At 40.2% G+C, this 19,262-nt stretch overlaps 1 protein-coding gene and 1 long non-coding RNA gene across 2 annotated transcripts; one reads left to right on the top strand and one right to left on the bottom strand.

The window, feature by feature from the left end:
* Positions 1 to 871: 871 nt before the first annotated feature.
* Positions 872 to 17,574, bottom strand: LTA4H (leukotriene A4 hydrolase; the record flags this gene model as incomplete). The annotated part of the gene is made up of 19 exons (XM_081024233.1): positions 872 to 1,323; positions 1,484 to 1,588; positions 2,228 to 2,310; positions 3,191 to 3,286; positions 4,026 to 4,080; positions 4,775 to 4,845; positions 5,507 to 5,610; positions 5,699 to 5,843; positions 6,324 to 6,435; positions 6,553 to 6,623; positions 7,534 to 7,557; positions 7,763 to 7,903; positions 8,633 to 8,705; positions 9,536 to 9,588; positions 9,740 to 9,844; positions 13,590 to 13,658; positions 15,039 to 15,159; positions 15,681 to 15,811; positions 17,422 to 17,574. The coding sequence occupies 19 exons, from the start codon at positions 17,572 to 17,574 to the stop codon at positions 1,179 to 1,181; spliced, it is 1,857 nt and encodes a 618-aa protein (XP_080880359.1). The 3' UTR covers positions 872 to 1,178.
* Positions 17,575 to 17,745: 171 nt separating this feature from the next.
* On the top strand, positions 17,746 to 18,949 carry LOC308486982. Its single transcript, XR_013991421.1, has 2 exons — positions 17,746 to 17,884; positions 18,789 to 18,949. It is a non-coding gene; the product is annotated as an uncharacterized lncRNA (long non-coding RNA).
* Positions 18,950 to 19,262: the final 313 nt, after the last annotated feature.

The raw sequence follows: 19,262 nt of genomic DNA, 5'->3' as shown, positions 1-19,262 counted from the left end.
GTTTTTTTCCCTGCATTTTTATGATTTTCTGTGACCATTGGGCAACTCTGCTGTTTTTTAAAAAAAATTCTGGATTTGAATTTCTGTGTGGTGGGTGGCTGGGGGAACAGTTGAGGAGGGGGTTCTTCAGCAAGAAGCAAAGAGTGGAAGAGGAACCTTCTTCGAGTTGTCCCCCAGAGTCTTAGAAAATGTACTGTACACTTTGTTGATTTTTAAATGTTTTTCTGTCATGTTTAGAAACTTAATTTATTGTTCCTTCAATTTTTGAAATGCTCTTTACAGTATGTGTGACTTTAAAGAGCACTTAATAAACTCTTGTTGTACCAAATTTGGCTTTGTTTGGACTTTTTTTGACCATAGGAATGCATTAATTGAATTTCAATGCATTCCTATGGGATTTCGTGCTTCGCAAGACGAAAAATTCGCTAGACGAAAAAACTCACGGAACGAATTAATTTCGTCTTGCGAGGCACCACTGTAGATCAGACCTGCAGAACCTTCTGATTCAGGTCATGGTCCCTTTCACAACAGAGCATGGTGGAAAGCAACTGTGTTGCATACTCAGGCCTTTAGCATCTGCATGTGTCTGCCTGGTTCCTCGTCTCTTTCTCCTTATGGCAACTGGATTGCTGCAGGCTAGCAGCTTGCTGGATGGTGACTGCTTGGTGGGGGATGGAGACAAAAGGGAATGGAATGGAAGGGTATGCATGAGAGTATATATATGGAGGGGGAAGAGAGCATGTGCATGTTTGTGTTTCACACCCAACACCAGTTCTGGTCCCACCCACCACTGGGAATGCAAGGGCTAGACAGCAGCTTTTTGCATGTCATACTCTGTATATTGGAGGCAATTAAATATACGGAAAGATGATCCGATTTATCATAAAAGATTTATTGCTTCAAATAAAGCAGTACATGTAGCAAAACTATGAATGCTACTTGTGGTGAAGTGCCAAATGCAGTGTCAAAATATATCTTATTTTTCCCCGGTTTTGCAGAATTTTAAATGAGGCACAAGATAGAGATGCCAGCATGAATAATAAGGGGTGGGGGAAGGGAGCACTTATTGATTCAGCATCAGAACAGAAAGCCAGTTCAGTAATCAAACATGCAAGTTACAATGATTTTTCACAGAGGGAGTGGGGAGAAGAAAGTCGTTTTCTTATCGGAGTTTATCCTTAGGTCTGCAAAGGTTGGGCTGTTTGTCCGTCGAGTCCCAGGTCTTTGGTTACCAACATCGCAGTCACTGGATGCATGGAAGCCTTGTGCTGGTGGAAAGCTCTGACAGCTTGAGCACGGGATTTGTCAAATTTATAGAGGTCCCTGAAATAGACGTCACAAAATTAATTTTAAACGACTTTTTTAAAAAATCAAGACAAGTACCATTTATCTTTGAAGAACCACTTTGCACATATTTAACATGTAAGATGCAGAGAACTTCCTATATTGAACCACTGCCTGCCTGCTTAGGTAATTGTCTTACTTAAACAAAGGACGAGTGAATTTCATTCTGCCTTGTTCTGTAGCCATCTTCAGGGCCAAAGGAATAGCATCTTCCCAGTTGGCTTGAATGCAGAGACGCAGCCATCTGAAAAGCAGAATTAGCCTTTAGTCAGCTAAATCAAGATCAAGAAAATCCAAGTTTAACAACAAGCAGTCTCCAAAGAGTTGGGACTAGGACCTGGGATACTTCAGGACAGTCACTGTCACAGTCTAATCTACCTCACAGGGATTCTGTGAAGACCAAACCATTTATACCACCCTTTGCTCTTTGAAGGAAATGTGGGATGTAAGTAATAATCTTTAAATTTATATATATTTAAAATGCTTGCATAGTTTATTCTGCATCTAAGATTGCTTATTCAATGAATTTGGATCTCATTGGCAAGATGTTAGGGCCCCACAAACCACATGCTTGCATGTATCTCTAAATAAACAGGTAAGTTTAGAATTTTGCAACCAGCAAAGCCTGGTTGGACAGTATTCAAAACTACTCTCAGGGATCTATACCAGGGACGAACAGGTTTATTTGTTTTCTCAGTTGTTTTACAACCTCAGGTATAAATGTGCACACACATCACTGCTAAGTTCTATGAAATTGTGCTTTCATTTATATTTTATATATATAAGAGGCAATTCGACTGCAGATTTAAATAAAAGTTACTACTATATAGTATCAGTACATTACATTCGTAAAATTTCAGAATATTCATAACATTTTACACACCTGAATCTAATTTCAGAGTTGTTCACAGCATTGAAGTCATAAACTTCCTGCATTCGTCTTACATGGCTCACTGGAAGAGGATTCTAAAAATATAAGACAAGAGGGGTACAAGTACAGAGGGGTAGGAAGAAAAGCAACATCAAGTCAATTCAATGACTCTTCACTTCTAAATAACTGCGCCAGCTCTAGAGTTCTAGAGCAAGAAGCCATTGTGCCCGCACAATAGGACCACATGTTTCTGAAATGACACACAGACCAAAGTTGTAAGCAACAAAATGGCGCTCATTCTGCAGTCTGCTGCCAAAGTGCATGTATACTGTTCAGGGTGGTTAGAACAGTAGGACAAGATACCAACATCCCACAGTGGTTCTACAACTCTATATAAGCACAGCAATAAGCTGGAAGTACAGTGGTACCTCAGAAGTCAAATGGAATCTGTTCCAGAAGTCCGTTTGACTTCCAGAATGTTCGGAAACCAAGGCATGGCTTCCGATTGGCTGCAGGAAGCTCCTGCAGCCAATCGGAAGCCGCAGAAGTTGTGTCAGACGTTTGGTTTCCAAAGAACATTTGCAAACCGGAACACTCACTTCTGGGTTTGCAGTGTTCAGGAGCCAAAACGTTTGACTCGCAAGGCATTCGTGAACCAAGGTACGACTAAGACTTAGTCTCTTATCTACTAAGATGACAAGATCTAACAGTCATTGGAAGAGAGAAATGAACATGCTATGACTAATAACTGAACGCCTTCATCTGCCCCAGCTGCAACAAAACACGCCTCTCCTGCCTCTGTCTCTACAGCCACAACAGGAACTGACACCTTCCAACAGCACTCCTTCATTGTCTCTCGAGACAAACGGATACCAACCTCCCCTAAATTTCACTCTACAAACTTGGAAACGCAACAAGATGGTGCCACAAACTTTTATCCTGAAAGGTAAAAAAAAACCTTTTGCCTATATTTACCTCCAGCAGCAGTAGTGCAAGAAACTCAATAAGCTGGTGTGAAGACAACTCTTTTATATCAGCTGAGCTGAAGGAGCCAAGATCGTTTTCCGTAGCCTATAAGACAAGCAGAATTAGGAGGAAATTGGAGAAGCAGGCCTTTAAGAAATTACAGGGGGATATTGTCTTTGATTCTAAACACCAGAAGTTAAGATTTGAATTTAATTTGTTTAGAAAACCCCATTTGGATACATAAAAGTCAAAAGAATAACTCATGGGCTCTGGGTTCTTTTCTCTTGTGAGGAATGCTATCTGCATGGAATCCTTATGAATTACAGTGACCTTTCAGCTGATCTGTCAGTAGATACCCAGATGGGCACAAGTGGATCAAATCAGCCCAACCCACCTCTATCTATCCCCCGATCCATAATCAAATCATGAATAAAGTACTGTATTATGACTAACTTGTTCTTAAAACAGCACCAGACTAGAGAGGCAGGCTGAGACAGCAGCCATGACCCTGAAGGAAGATTCAGAAAATGCCTTAGCTTTTGAGCAATAGCCCCTTCTCTTTATCTGATCTGCCCAACCTCCAACACCCTATCTCCCCCTATACCACATTTACTGCCTCTAATGTAAGAGAAGTTTGCAAGCTCATGACAAAAAAATATGAAGTCTGAAGTTAAATAAAAAATTCAATAAAATCTGAAGTTTGCCTCAATTATAAATTGACTTTACTAAATTCTACATTGCATTGAATCCCCAGTTATGCATGTTGAAAGACAATGCAAAATAAAACACAAGTAATTCACTCAACATGTCTTTAACATGTTATGTACATGAGACATTAACTCACTTTGACCCATCTTTGACTCAAGGCAACACAAGCATTTGACAGTGTTGAATCATACCTGGTGAAGACATAAAAATGAGTATGTCTTGTTTAGAAAAGGTTTGTATCTTGAACATAAACAGAACACATGCATTTGTATCTAGAGCACACATCCAAATTCTATCTTGCCAGCTGCTACAATATAGCTTATGAGTAGCTCTCTTTTATACTCCTCACTGATCACATCTGGCTTTGAAGAAATAGAATAGACTATATTACTGTTACAAGCCACAATAGAAAACGAAAAATGAAGTCTAAAGGAACATTTTATAGAGCAGACACATTTAGAAATTGGCATAACCAAAACTGTGCAGGTGTTTGAGGAATATTTTTTATTATTGAAAGAGACATGCTTATGCTGCATTTAGATCATTTGCTATAGTCATACTTAAAACATTTCTTACCCCAGTCCAAAAGGATCAAATCAAGTTAAATAAAGTGTGTGTGTGTCTGTGTATAAAATTGACTATAAATAAAAAATTTAAAAATAGGAAAAGTGATTATATTAAGGATCTAATATAATCAAGGATATATTTTTATTAAATATATAATTGAATATTAAATTCTAATCAATTCAGTTATATAAATAGCTCTAATTATATATTTAATAATTTAAATTATATTATAATTAAATAAACACGATTATTATTAAATATACAGAGGTGCTCTTTCAAAACAAATAGAAATGTTACAGCAAAAGATTGTGTGCTTACGTTGGTTTTACTGGAGGCATGCCAGGAGTGTTCATCCATGCATTCCAGTCAACTTTGTTAAGAAGGTCAACCTAAAATGAACATACCAACAAATTATCCAAAATCTTGGAAGTGTTTTATTTCTTTGAAACTCATATTGATTCCAATATTTTTGAAGACTTGTTTTTAACTGTTCATTGATAATATTAATGGGAATCACATATAGATGAAATGATTAGAATAACTTGAATGGTGAAATCTGAGGTTTCTTCTACTCCTTTCATGCCTAATTCCATATATAACAAGACCAGTGTAATGTGTGGTTCTACCAGCATTTTGCCGCACTGATGACACAGCAAAGATGGCATAATTGAGAAGGCGTTGTGAAACTGAAAGCTACAGACTTCAGAAGACTAAGCCCTCAAAAAATCATTCAGCAAAGTGGACTTTTTTGGGGGAGGGGAGAATGACTCACTGTCAGATTAAACTTTTCAATTAACACTGTTGTTGCATGATAAACACAAGTAAGCAGGGAGCTAATCAGGAGAGGTACACATATCTCTGCAATATGGGAACTTCTAGGAGATAGGAGAGAGGGGTACCTGCAGTACAAGTTTTTTCTAGGTGGAAGTTTACTTTCCTATGACACTATAACTCTTGCTGACATTTGTTGCATAGCCAAAGGGATCGGAGCCTGGCTGCTCTTGATGGGGTTACACTCTAGCATCTCGAACTGGAAGATTAGCACCTAACCTTGTCCTTGAAGTAGGAGTACAGGAAATTCTTCCAGTCTTCCGTGTCTATGCTCTTGTATGCAAACTGCTGGATGTATGCCCTCAAGAAGCCAATGAAGACATCTGGGAACATATAAGATGCATTAACCAGAAATAAAGTGCTGCAACAGGAAAAAAAGCCACACATATTTAAAAGTAAATTAACCAATACCTGGCCCTCCAAGAAGCTGTTCTAGATAAAGTAGTAAAGCAGAGCCTTTCTCATATGGAACAGAAGAATATGCAACATCAGGATCTACTTCTTTCAGATTAGGGATCAGGTGAGTCACAGGGTTTGTGCTTCCAAGGGTGTTTATCTAGAAAGAGACACATATTGCTGGAAACTGATGTGCTTGGAAGTTGTAACAGAACTCTACCTGCCAGCAACCAGATTGTTGAACTTCGTCCCAAAAGAAGTCTGGTTGTTCCTCTTGTGTGTTTTTGGAGGGTAACAAAGTATTTGTATCCTAATTCATCTCCTGCACTGGAATGTATTTTAAAACTTACCCATTGATTTTATGCCATGCTTATACTGCTGCTTTGTTATTTAATTGATATACTGTTTATTTCCCTCCAATTTTTACTGAAGTTGTGCTTTTTAATCTGGAAGCTGCCTTAGAGGCCAAAAGGCAGGATAGAACTTTTCTAAAGATAATTACCGCAATATGGAGCAGAAATTAATTCTATCTGCAATACCAGATAAAAGCAATAAATTTGCTCTTAACTTTACATGTGCCCAGTGTTTCTGAAGAAAAGTTATGTGTAAGTTATTCTTCAAATCAACCAGAAGCACTCACCGTGTTCTGCAATTCTCTCCAGCCTCCCTGAGCTTGGAAATGCCTGAACTGCTCACCAAAGAGCCGGCCACCAATCCTGCGTTCCAAGTAAACTGTGTGTCCTTCGTTTAGCCTGAAACACCAAGCGCACAGGTCATTATTTCTGTAAATTAGAGAAATCTTTTAATGAGTTAAACACACACCAAAAGAAAAGCCAAGTACGTCTTAAAAGCACTTGGATTTCACCTACCAAAAATGCTCCCAGGTCTTGTTTGTTACCAAATTCCCAGTCCAGCTATGAGAAATTTCATGGGCGATAACCTGAAATGTATAGAAGTGGCATAAGCACATAGTGGTCTCTTCTGTCACAAACACACATATCCGTAACAGAAAGGAGGGTGCTACTTAGGTGGCAAAGATGCCCTAAACTGGCCCCATGCAGACATGGTAATAACCATGCAGAAGTTGCTTCTGTTTTCATGGAGGCACTTGGGTTATCCTCCACTGAAATTAATCATCAACTCCCAAAATGCAAAATACTGTTGAATTTGTTACACATTTTAGTGGCATCTAACCTAACATTTTAAAATTTGTTTGGTTTCAGCTTTATTATGGTTTCAATAGAGAAGCCTTTTTATTCAAAAAAGGGGGGGCACCAGCAACTCCATGATCCTAAATACATTCTTTGGCCTTTCTCACACACAGAAGAGGGTCCCAAAACAACTTACAAGATAAAAATAAAACCACACTTGTTCCAAGAAAGGCAGGTTTAATGTACACTATCCCAGTGAGCCTCCATAGATCTGGTTTCCAGATCACCAGCAACCTCCACTCCAGCAGCTACTACCACTGCTGTTATTGTTTTTTTAATTCACCATAATTTGTTGTCTTTTTTAATTCACGTAATGTTTTGCGAACAGTTGGTCTAAGTGTTAACTGAGCAGACTGTTTGTATTGTGCAGAACTCTATAAAGTTGCAACATTTTCAGTTTCTTAATACTTAAGTTTAAAAACTTACAAGACAAGTAAACAGTGAGAAATAGGTGATCTCCAATGTTAGTCAAATTCTAAAATAAATTTCATTCATTTCAGTGGGTCTACGTCTATTCCAAGTATGATTACTGCTTAGAAAACATACATAGCACCTAATGTTTCAGGCACCTTGTTAAGATTTCAGGGGAAAAGAGCACCTTCAGTATAAATACTTGAGTACAGCTGGACTTATACTTACATTGGATAATGATCTGTCACCAGCCTGCAGCAAACAGAGATCAAAAAGTTACCTCTCTAATCCATGTCAGATGAAAGCTTAATATAGTATCATTTCCCAATTCAGGCTAAGTTAAGGTCACTTAGCAAAATGAAAGCCACCATGCAAGTCCCAAACTCTAAATGGCTTTAATATGATGTCCTAAGGAAAGCTATGTAATGTAACCCATAAGAGAGGGAGACACACTTACCAGTAATGTGGGAGTCACAAAAGTGAGGCAGGGGTTCTCCATACCACCATATGGAAATGATGGTGGCAACACTAGCAAGTCATACTGACCCCATACATAAGGACCTGCTAGGTCTTCTGCAATTTTCAGCATGGCTTCTGTCTGAAAAAAAGGTCAGGAAACTAAAATAGATTCTAATATATATACAGGTAATGCCCAATTAGTGAGATAAGATACACCACAGACAGGATAGTAACTGACCTGTTCGTACAGAATGAATTTTACTCAGACAATAGAAACCAAGTCCCTCCTGACTTGAAATTCAGGAAGTCTGTAAAGTCATTATTAGTGGGGAAATAATATAAGTGGCTTCATATTTTAAGAAGTGGGAAAGAACTTACAAACCTGTCACAAATATGGCATTTTGAATTACAGTAATACAAACACAACTGTGATAGAGGTAGGATGGTAGGATACAATCACTTTCAAATCATCTTATATGCAGGTGACAGCTGTGGAGCAATCCTCAGACTATCTTGAAGCTGAGGAATGCAGTCAGCTTAGTCAATTAGCTTTTAATGTTCAAACTTGCTATATGTTTGCTTTACATAGGGTCTTGGGAGAACACTCAAGTTTGCGTTACTTATGCAAAATGTACAGCCATCTAAGGAATAATTAAGTACAGGCAATGGGCATTTCGCACAGGGGCTCTATTCCCAGCACCCACAAATGTCAGCTAAGCCCTGCCCATTCTGGCTTCTTCCAGGTCCAAAAGCACCTGTGCATCGGCAACTATGTGTAAATTAGACGTACCTTAAATGGTCACTGCCTCTACCAGCTATTCATCTTTTCACAATATACCAAAGTCATATAATCATAATTTTCACTAACCTCTGAAAATTCATGTGCAGATTTGTCCACAAGCTCCTTTTCAGCCCACACCAAAGTTCTGGGACCAATCTCTCTGAAGAACAAAATTCAGTCAGAAAAAACAGGAATACCATCTTGGATTTCCTGGCTGCTTATTTCTTAGCAAAAATTTCAATGCAGCTGTTTGTGGACATTTTAGTAGCTGGGGCAAGCGAGTGGCTGTAAAAAGCATTATTGAAAGGGAATAGCTGATGTGAACAGTTCCTTTAATTGCCTCTGGTTCCAAAGATTGGCACAGACATAAGTCCATATCCTGGTCAGAGTTTGTGCATTAGGAGAAGGTGACAGGGCTTCACCAAACCCTTCTTCAACACTTTACCTTTTGCAACCAAGTTCTCCCTGCCAGCCTTTGTCATACTTAGTAATGATATTCACACTCCTCTTTATGTAAGTATTCTGTAGCCCAATAATTGGAGTGACCTGGAAGGACTGATGCAAAGATGCACTGCCCAAACAATGTGCATGTACCAGTCATGCACTTGCAACTTCTACTTCTTCCAGGAGCTCAACTATATTCTAATACTGTCTAATTCCAGAAATCGCTTCCAAAACAGCCCGTTTTATAATCACTGCATACAAAGTGATTAGAAAGGGAAGGTAGAAAGTTGTCTTGCCTGTCACAAGCTAGATTGAACTATAATATTCTGTTAGCAGCCAATGTAGAACAACAGATGAAGTGTGCATTCAGATTCCTGTTCAGATATGAATCCTACTGAATCATTTTTACCGTCCTCCAAAGTGACATTGTAGTAATATTGTTAAATAGGCTGCAGCCCACTCTCGAGCCCTTGAGAGAGGACAAGCTCAAGCAATTTCTACACTTTACAAATTGAGGAATTTCTACAGTTATTGAGTAATACTCACCTGCTTTCCAAAGCACCAACAACTAAAGCAATCAGATAGCAGGGTATTGGAACCTAACCCCAAAGGAGAGAAAAATAATAGAAACAATAACAGTGCAACATGTCACATATTTTACACCTACAAGGCTGAAGCCAAAGTTATCCAATGATGCATATCTACATTATGTAACCGACCATTGTGGGCTGAAAGTGCATAATGGCTTACATTTTGTATGAAGCGGTATATCTTCCTTGTGCTTTCTTCTGGGTCAGGCAAGTCTCCATCTCTCTTGGCACTCATAAGTGCCACCAGCTCATTCGGAACAGATATCTAGTGAAGTACAAAAATATATTTATTTTTATTTAATAATGTTAAACTATTTCCACACCTTGCAGGCAATGATACCCTAGAACGGCTATTCTGTAGCAGTGCAGCTCAGAAATAATTCACTTCTCGCCTTACCTGAAAGCTCCCCTTATTTTCTGCCATGTTCACACCTGGGTTTTTCAATAGTGTTAAGTGACACATTCCCCGGTGTCATGACAAACATCAAGTTACTTGATCACAAGTAACACATGCCAATGTGCAATTTTGATCTTTTGGTTCCCTGTTACATACTGATCTCTTGGAGAGAATGAACAGTGACTGTTCCTGCAAAAAGACACCCATAAGACGTACACTTTGAGCAGTGTGGACAGTAAAACACTTTCCGGCAGGTAAGAACTGTTGCAGGTCCTCTGCCCCAAATTAGACTGGAAGTGTGACAGAGGATAAAAGGTTAAAACTGCCTCCCATGGTCCTGGCCTGCTTTGTTTTCCCCATCAACTCTTTAAAATAAATAAAAAAAAAGCTGTGCAAGGGCTTAACAGCCCGTAAGACAGAGGACTAGGAACCTGCACCCAACATTGAGCAACCAACCACCAACATATCCCTCTCCAGATTTCTGACAAAAGTAACCTCTGATATGTTTTGCAATGCATAAAGAAAGATACTCTCAAGGAGAACATGTGGTTTTGATGTTAAAATGTTGAGTCAGCTATGTTAATAATGCCACAACAGTTTCCACATTCTGAAGTTCTAAGTGCTGAAACTGCATTCTCACAACCTCCATCTTCAGCTATTTAAGTGCTTATCGTGACAAATCTGGCACAAATAATGCAAAACTTGTCACTCTGCCATCTGGTTATGGGTAATAAAGTGTCTGGGGCTGGTAAGCAAGAGATTCTGACTTCCAATAAACTTAACTTTATATCCATCTGTTTCTTACAGCATTCTTTATAGGCAAGGGTAAATTATACCCTTGAATGTTTTAAGTGTGTTCTAAGGTGCAATTTACACAAACAGCAACACCGCAGCAACTTGAAAAGTTGCTGGGTTGAGGCTGCAGCATAGACAGTTTGCATGAGACTAGGTTGTAAAATGTTCTTTGCTTTATTTATTGGTAACATTTATCGCCCATCTTCTTCCACTACAGAATTCGAAGTGGTGCACATGGAATTTCCCAGTGATTTCCCAGCAGGCACTGGTCATGCCCAGGCCTCCTTGAGTTCAGCAGTGTGGCTGCAACATGTACCCTCAAGATCCTGCCTACACTTTTCTTCTTTCCTAACCTCCCCTCTTTTTCTTGGTAACAGTTTTTATTCATTATCAGCGTTAAACTTTTTAACATGGCTGCAGCATTGATATATCCATCTACCTTTGTTTACACTAGAGCATATGACATGCAACAATTGCATAAAATTAAAATAAATAAACATTTCTGAATATATTAACAAAGTTGTATCAAAGTGTATCTACCAAAATTATTGCAATAATTGCAGATATGAAATGATGTATAGTAACATGCATTTGTATTTTGTATCAATAACAATTAACATTTATAGGAATTTAAAGGAAGTGGGAAGGAAGAAGGGCAAGTTTTTTTAAAAAATGTACTTCATGCATGCATTCTTAATCCTTTTATCCAAACTATGATATTTGCATGGATCTTGGAAAGACATGCCTGCTTTTCTCAGATTTTTCTTAAGGCCAGATTGGGGAGATGTCATGTGGTCCAGTCTATACATGACTTGTCACCTGCCAGATCCTCTTGTTTTCAGGTTTAGGAAAGCAATGAGTTCAAGGCACTCCACGGCTCCTACTGCTGAGGTGCAGGCTTTGGCAACTAATTTACATGAAACCTGTCTGTGGCCATTCTCTACTGATACATAATTATCCCACTGGCCCCTCCAGAAACCCTTGTCCAGGGCCCAGATCAGTCTGAGATGTTGAAGATGCAGCCAAGTGACTGCTGTCAGTGTGCCCATTCTTTTAGGGAAGAAGTTGTGGCTCAGTGAGAGAGAACATGCTTTACAATTTCAAGTCCAGTTCTTGAAATCTCCAGGCAGGACTGGGAGAGTCACTTGTCTGAATGCTAGGAGAACTACCCCCAAGCCTCCTGAGCAACACTCCTGACCAGACTTTCTCTGCAACCTCCTTGACTGTTTTTGCCTTGCTGGAATGTGTCTTCAAACTCTGATAAAGCTTTCATGGATGGAGGATAGAGAGGGATGTAAAAGTATAAAGGAACTGGCTTACTGTGCAAAGGTAACATTCACAGTGTTGTTCTGCCCACTTTTGCCTCCAGCCCTGCCAATCACTAGCATGTGGCCGCTGGAAGGTTGTCCAGATAGGAATGTGGCTATGGGCTGAAACTGGTTCCCCAACCCTGATGCAAGCGATACTGAGCTAGAAGGACCCAAATTCTGATACTGTATGAAGCAGCTTCATATGTTCCTAATTATGTGATGCAAATTTGCCATGCAAGTCTGATGATAAGCAAATAGATCAAACTCTACCCAGCTCACTGAATGGCTCAATTGTTCAAAGGACTTATGTCATGGAGCATAAGCACAATTTCAGAAGAAAGTTTTCAAAGCCAGAGAGCTTGGCTTCCTTGGGCTGGGAAAACAAACATCTTCAAGCCTCCTTTATTTAGCAACATTTTCTTTAAGGATTTCCCTGAAGATAGAAATTGGTTTTACTGTAAGCTTATAGTGGGAAAAACTTCTACTCAGCCAATTTACTTTAGCCGATTTGTTAAGATTCCTGTGTTATGAATCCTAAGCAGTTTCTGCCAAGTACTAGAACAGACAGACAGCTTGAGAAGTGCTTGTTGGATTCAAACAGAGTCACTTTTATATACAAACATTTCTTCCACACTCACCCAAACCCAGGAGAGAGAAGCAGTCAAAGGGAAAAAATCCACTTGAAAGAAAAAAACTGAAGCTAAAAAGAGAAACCACAAAAGGCAGGAAAAGGGACGCACGAGACCAGCTGCTTCCAGAAGTCAATTTTCCTGCCTTTGGACACTAGATGGCAGGGTTTCTCACCTGCTGGGCCATCCTCCATGGAACAAAGTATTTTTTTATTTCCAACATTGCAAATTAAATCTGTCAAAACCTATTCCATGGCGCCCTCTTACAATGGAGGCTAACCAACTGGTTTTCTGCATATTCAAGAGTGGCTCCAGATCAAATAACTATCCTGGCTTCATAAGCCATAATTTATAGAAATGGACAAGTTTGATTAAGCAAGAATCTTACTGTTTGGTCTGTACAGGCGCACCATCTATGCGGAGCCGTGGGGGCCAAGCCTCCCCAAGTTCTACAGTGGCCCTGCACACACACCATGGGGCGTCCACATGCCCTGCAACATGCACGAGTGACATCAGCACGCAGAGCACACGGGTCTGTACTAACACCTAGTTCTCCAAACCCCATCTATTTGTTGAAAGACAGTGGCACCTTCCAGATAGAGCATGATAAGGCAACCAGCTGGAATCTTATAAAGTAGTAGACACTTAAATTTGTGCACCAAAGCATTACAAACAAAATAACAATTGGGTACCTGCAAAGAATGCAAGAGTTTTTTTGCTATACATTTTCAGGTTTTTTGTCTGCATGTTCACTCAAGTTGCACAGTTTGGTGGCAGGGTTTTAATGAATACCAATACACTAATTGAGATTATGCATGACTGCTAAATAAGAGAGCCGAGTTTGCACCTCAGGGGTACAAAGCTTTCAGGTTCACCTACTTCTGCATAGTATGTTAGCTTCACTGAAGGAGTGTCCTGGCAGGGAAGAACAGCTCTGCAGTGTGTGGCCTAAAAAACAAAGTGACACAGATTACAGGCTGCTATTCTTACAGGCAAATATAGTAATGCACAAGGAACACTTTTTTAATATTACATTTAAGTTTTGCACTACACTGCTACCATTAAAAGCATAATACCCCCAAGTAACCACATCTAGGCACAATTTAATTAGGCTCGTGTGCCTGCTTCAAATTCATATATACATTTCACATTCCCTAATGCAGTCTACCAATCAAATGCCCCTTAGTTTAGAAGGCAATTTGAAGTTTGAAAAGCAAGTGGACCAGTAAGATCACAAGCACATGTACTATTTGTGATTGCCTCACCACATTATGAACATTGCTTCAAAAATGTCATAACAGAGCACCCTCCAGAACTTTATACAACATACATGCTTCCAAGTAATCGTAAAAAGGCAGTAACCAATGATATGGGTTTTCTGGGAAAAAACTGAACAGGAAATTTCCTAGACTTTTCCCCGAAAAAGTGTTTTATCCAAAAATTCAGCAACTATCAAGCATTCCCCTCCCTACCATATCTGTTCCTGTGTAATTCTATGAGCTTCTCTGAATTCACCTGGTAGCACATCCTACGTCTGCTTCATCCTGCACCTAATGGATCGATCTAAAGCAAGCTCCTTACAGGAATGGTTCTACTAAGTTATTTTTATACCCCAGTACAAGGACTTTAGGAAATGGGTAAAGTTTTCTCCCTTTACTGCTCATCTCCAGAAGACCACAGGGAAAGTCTAGACAGCATCTCCATCATCAATTGACTTTGGTGGAAATTAAATGGTTTGATGTTCTAAGTATCAAAACGATTTCGTTTTGCAAATCTTGTTCAACACTATTATCAACTTATTTCTGACCTTTGGTAAAGAATTACAACCCTATTAACAGTTGCACTTAGTATTATAGTTCATACAAATGTGTTGAACCATAAATGTCTGACATTTAGAAGATAGTACACAAGATTTACAAGACACAATGACCCTGTTCTCTTAGCCACCAGGTCATAAAACTACTTTTAAAGAATGTTCAATTTCTTCAGATATGCAAGAACCAGGATCAGTTCATCAGTTCTTCAGCTCCAATATAACCAAGGTCTTTTATGCCTTTGCACCCAGCCAATGTACCCACTATGCAATGGGAAGTTATCACACAATGGGATCCTGAGAGCCTTTACAGACTGCTACTCACTCCCCCAATACACTGTAAGATTGTATGATATATACTTTTAGAGAGTCTGTGGCAGACAGTCTTGGCTCAAGTGATTTCAGTTGACAGGCACCGTTTGGCCAAGTGGAAGCAGTGCAGGATACACAAAACTATAAGTAACATGTGGGAAAAGGTTGCCCATAGCAGAGAAGGAAAACAATGGTTTGCTCACCTGACACTGACTGAAGAGAAATGGGTGCCTTTTCCCCGATGTCTGCTCTGGAGTGAACCACTGGAGTGCTGAAGACCTTGGAGACGTTTCAAAAGTGATCTCTACAACCACATCTTGCCCCCTGTGAATATTGGAATAGTGTGCATTCAGATGTGATACCTCCATCACCTTTGGAAAGTTCTAACTTTTAAATTTGTAACTGCAAATTTAGGGACAAACTTAGGCAGTCGTTTTCTTAAAATTTTAACAGCCAAGCAATTTAATTATGTTAATGAAGAATATGTAGTGGGCAAATAATCTTCCATTCAAACAACTACAAAGTTGTTCGTGCATGAGCAACAGTAGCCCCAACTCACAAATACATTGACTGGTGTATATTAGAATTTCAGGACAATGAGTCATAACTACCTCAAGGAACAAGTCTTATCAGGTTTTATAGCAAGAAAAAACCTATATGGGCCCAAAGTAAGTATATTTTGCCAGACTCTTAAGCAAATTTCTTCAAGTCTGGCATTATGTCATATGCTACAATATTACACAAGCACAACTGCTAGTTTAGCATGACACGGCCTCTTAATCTAGCACATTTTAAGATAAGATCATCAAGAGACCAGAAAAGGGGGATAAACTGAACATACATACTTTCCCAACTCAAAAGGTAGCGTGATTTCCAGCGGTGCTCCTTTGAAGCTATGACGTTCCCCAAGAACAAATTGTGCATCTTGCTTATTGACAACCACTTTGTGTATTGTTAGATCCTTTGTGTCCAAAACCTGTAAGTGAGTTCATGAGCTATTATTGACAAACGCACTAATATATATTGAAAACTGAATCAATATATTCAATATTTTAAATGGCCATATGGCCAGTATAAATTCTATCTGTTCATAAATTCCCAAAGAAACAGAGAAGCAGACATTTACAAAGGCTCAAAAATGTAGCCCAGCCTTTCCTTGCATGTTGTTAACAGGCTTTTCCTCATAGTCATGCAAAAGGATTATGTTGCCAAGACAAAGGGGACTGACCAGCTCAATTTTCAGAATAGTCAGTGCTATCAATCTCTAGGTGCTATATGAATACAAGACAAGCATCTTGCAAAGCTTTATCTGCACAGCACAAACAATTATCTGCTTCAGAGCTACACAATTCCAGCTATATTGTGGCCAGTTTTCTACATCTGTTTTTAAGATGTAGGAAAACACAGTATCTAAAGTTAGCTGTATTTCACTTTAAATGTTCTGTTCATTCAACAATCTTAAGTCTCCGTGCCTTCAAGTACTTACAAAGAACAGAAACTCGCATTGTTCCAAAGTACTAAACAGCTGATGGAACAAAGACACTTAAGATTTTTTTTTGGCCAGGTGTAACCCATTTCTGTGGCCAGGAGAGTCAACTTGTAAAAGAAACTATTATAAATCATACATTTATTTACACAACAGCAGCACCAAGTAAAGTATATCAGTCCCTGAAGTGCATTAAGTATTTTTTGGATATTGTGTAATCATTAGGGACAGTATCCCAGAAACTGACAGACTGGTATGCAAGTCTTGATTCTCTTTACTGAGAAACTTGACTTGGATCTTTGTTTACAATTTAGAACATCCAGCAATCTCTCCAACTTCAAATCAACCGAAAGATTTTAGCAATCGCTGCCAGTTCTTTATCAAGGACTCGGCCACTTAAGTTTAGAGAGAGAAGCCCTTGAGGAACTTGCTTTTGCAAGCACCTACCATACCAGCGTGACAAAGTACAACTTCCAAGGAAACAAAATGCAAATGCTGCAGCCACGAGAGAAAGTCGCCAGCCTCAAGAGCATCTGCTTAAGACAAACCAACTTAAAACAGAAGCCCAAGCCAGCTTTGCGCACAATCCCTCCGCCCGTTTCCTCCAAAGCTGTGATTCCCAATGCGGGGCACATGCCCCATAGGGGGGCAATTTGGAAGCTTGTTTAGACCAAGTTAGTGGCCTTTTAGGCTTCCTCCACGGGAACAGGAGTTCAATTTTAGAATAATAAACTATACGTCACGGGGGGGGGCATCAGGATTTTAGAGATACTTAGGAGGGGCATGGCCAAAAAAAGGTTGGGAACCACTGCTCCAAAGGAAGCTCCGCTGGGTTCCTCCAATATAAACGCGCCCACAGGTAGGAAGAGGGAGAAAGAGATATTATCTTGGGACGAAGGAGGCGTCAAAGGAGAAGGCGTCACCCAGTAACTTTCCAGCCGGTGCGGCTTCCCGGGGTTTCTTCCGGTTTCCCTCTGGGGCGGCCGTCGCCCTCCGCCCCACAGAGGGGCCTGCCCTCCTGCCGGCTCCACGACGGAGGACGGCCGGTCTTCCCCTCTCCCTACAGACCTAGAGCCCCGCCCGTCCAGGGAAGAAGTTACCAGTCGGCGCAGGCTGTCCCTCTCCGCCCTCACGGTGAGGGCCGCGGTCCCCCTCAGCGAGCGGCTGGCGAAGTCCACGCGGCAGCGCAGGTGGAGGTGGTGGGTGCGGCAACAGCCGGGCGACGCGAAGGAGCTAGGATCCGCCTCGGCCATGGCTGCGCTCTAGCCTTCACGCCAGCCGGCCCACGGCGCTTAAGAGCCGGCCTGCCGGCCACAGGCCCCGCCTCGTGAGGCGGGGTCAAGGGAAAGGGATTCTGGGAAAGACAGTTCTTTAGATGGGGAGAGCCTAAGGAAAATACGGAGGGCGGACTACTACTGCCACAATCCACTACGGGAAAGCCTCGTTCAATGGCTTCTGTTTGGATGAGTCGGTTATCCTATGGCACACCGCGAATTCTCCGGACGAAGAATTTAAATTGACAGAGGAAGAAGGTTGACCAAGTGGTTCCTCGTTAGTATAGTGGTGAGTATCCCCGCCTGTCACGCGGGAGACCGGGGTTCGATTCCCCGACGGGGAGGTGCTATGTTTTTTCCTTCCTTCCTTTGCTCTGTCTATACTGTATATATAATACAGTTTACAGCAACTATTTCGAACATGTACAATTCACCTACTGGTTTATTAATACTTGTCTCTGCTTGTAGAGTAAGTGCCGGTTTTGCACTAGCAATGCTTACAGCAATGGCTAATGATATTAAGCTGAATAGCAGCTTTTTAGCAGAAGTTTATTATTCATACCTCAGGCGATTACAGGAAACCTAGGGTGGCATCATTAAGTGAATTCATATTTTAGGTTGAGATTAGTGCTAGTACATTTTACTTGATTAAAGAAGTGCCATCCTGTTTCATCAGGGATGGGGGAATTTTGCAAGACTACTATGTTTTCAAAATTTATAATGAAAATTAATTGTGGATTATTAATTATGAATAGTATTCACAATCGTGGCAAACGGATAGTTGATTCCAACTGTCCACTTGGACTGTGTGGCTCACCTGTTGGAGTGGCTTGGGATGGAACTTGAATGTAGAGGGGGACTCTTCTTGCATTAATAATAATAATTAATAATTTTATTATTTATACCCCACCCATCTGGCTGGGTTTCCCCAGCCACTCTGGGCAGCTTACATCATATCTAAAAACATCAATCCTTATAATTTTTCCTAAAATCATTGATTTTTAGCACATACAGAGATTCCCATGTGCCCAGCTCATAGATAACCACATGGATCTTTGGATCAGGTCTGCTTGTTTAAATAAATTGTATTCATTTGTTTCTTAACGAAAGGTTCTACACTTGATCTTAGCCACAAATTACAAATATAAACAACAACAAAAAGGACAAACTAGTCTATTTTTTTATCTGTATAGGTACATCTGTGTGCAGGTCTGAAAATCCATGTTATACTGGAGTCCTCAGCACAGAAGAAAACTCGAGGCAGCCAAATTGAGATGTAGGGCACTGAAGATTTATATGTGGTGCTTTTGGTTTCCTTGTGTAAGAAATAAAATGATACCACACACACAAAAAATTCTGGTAAAGAGTTGAGTCAGGTTTTGTTTGACTTTGGGTAATTTTTGTATCATTTTGTAACATTTTTCCAGTAGGGCAGTAATATAAAGTTTATCATATAACCTGTCAATAGAATGCTCTATCTGTCATGTGTTCATTTCATTGGTTATTTATGCCTCTCTGAAGTGAAGTCACTGTGGGGAAGGAGGGTGTGAACATGGGCATCTGAGTCTCTTCCTAGGTGTTGGGTACTGAGAAACTTGTAAATGGAAGCCTATTCTCTCTTAAGGCCCTTTTACCAGTTCAAAGATATGCTAGTTTAGGAAAATGAA

The sequence above is a fragment of the Podarcis pityusensis genome (assembly GCF_964106645.2).
Source record: "Podarcis pityusensis genome assembly, chromosome: 10".
NCBI lineage: Eukaryota > Metazoa > Chordata > Lepidosauria > Squamata > Lacertidae > Podarcis > Podarcis pityusensis.
Note: the sequence above shows the minus strand (reverse complement) of the source record. Positions and strands in the feature narration are given on the sequence as shown.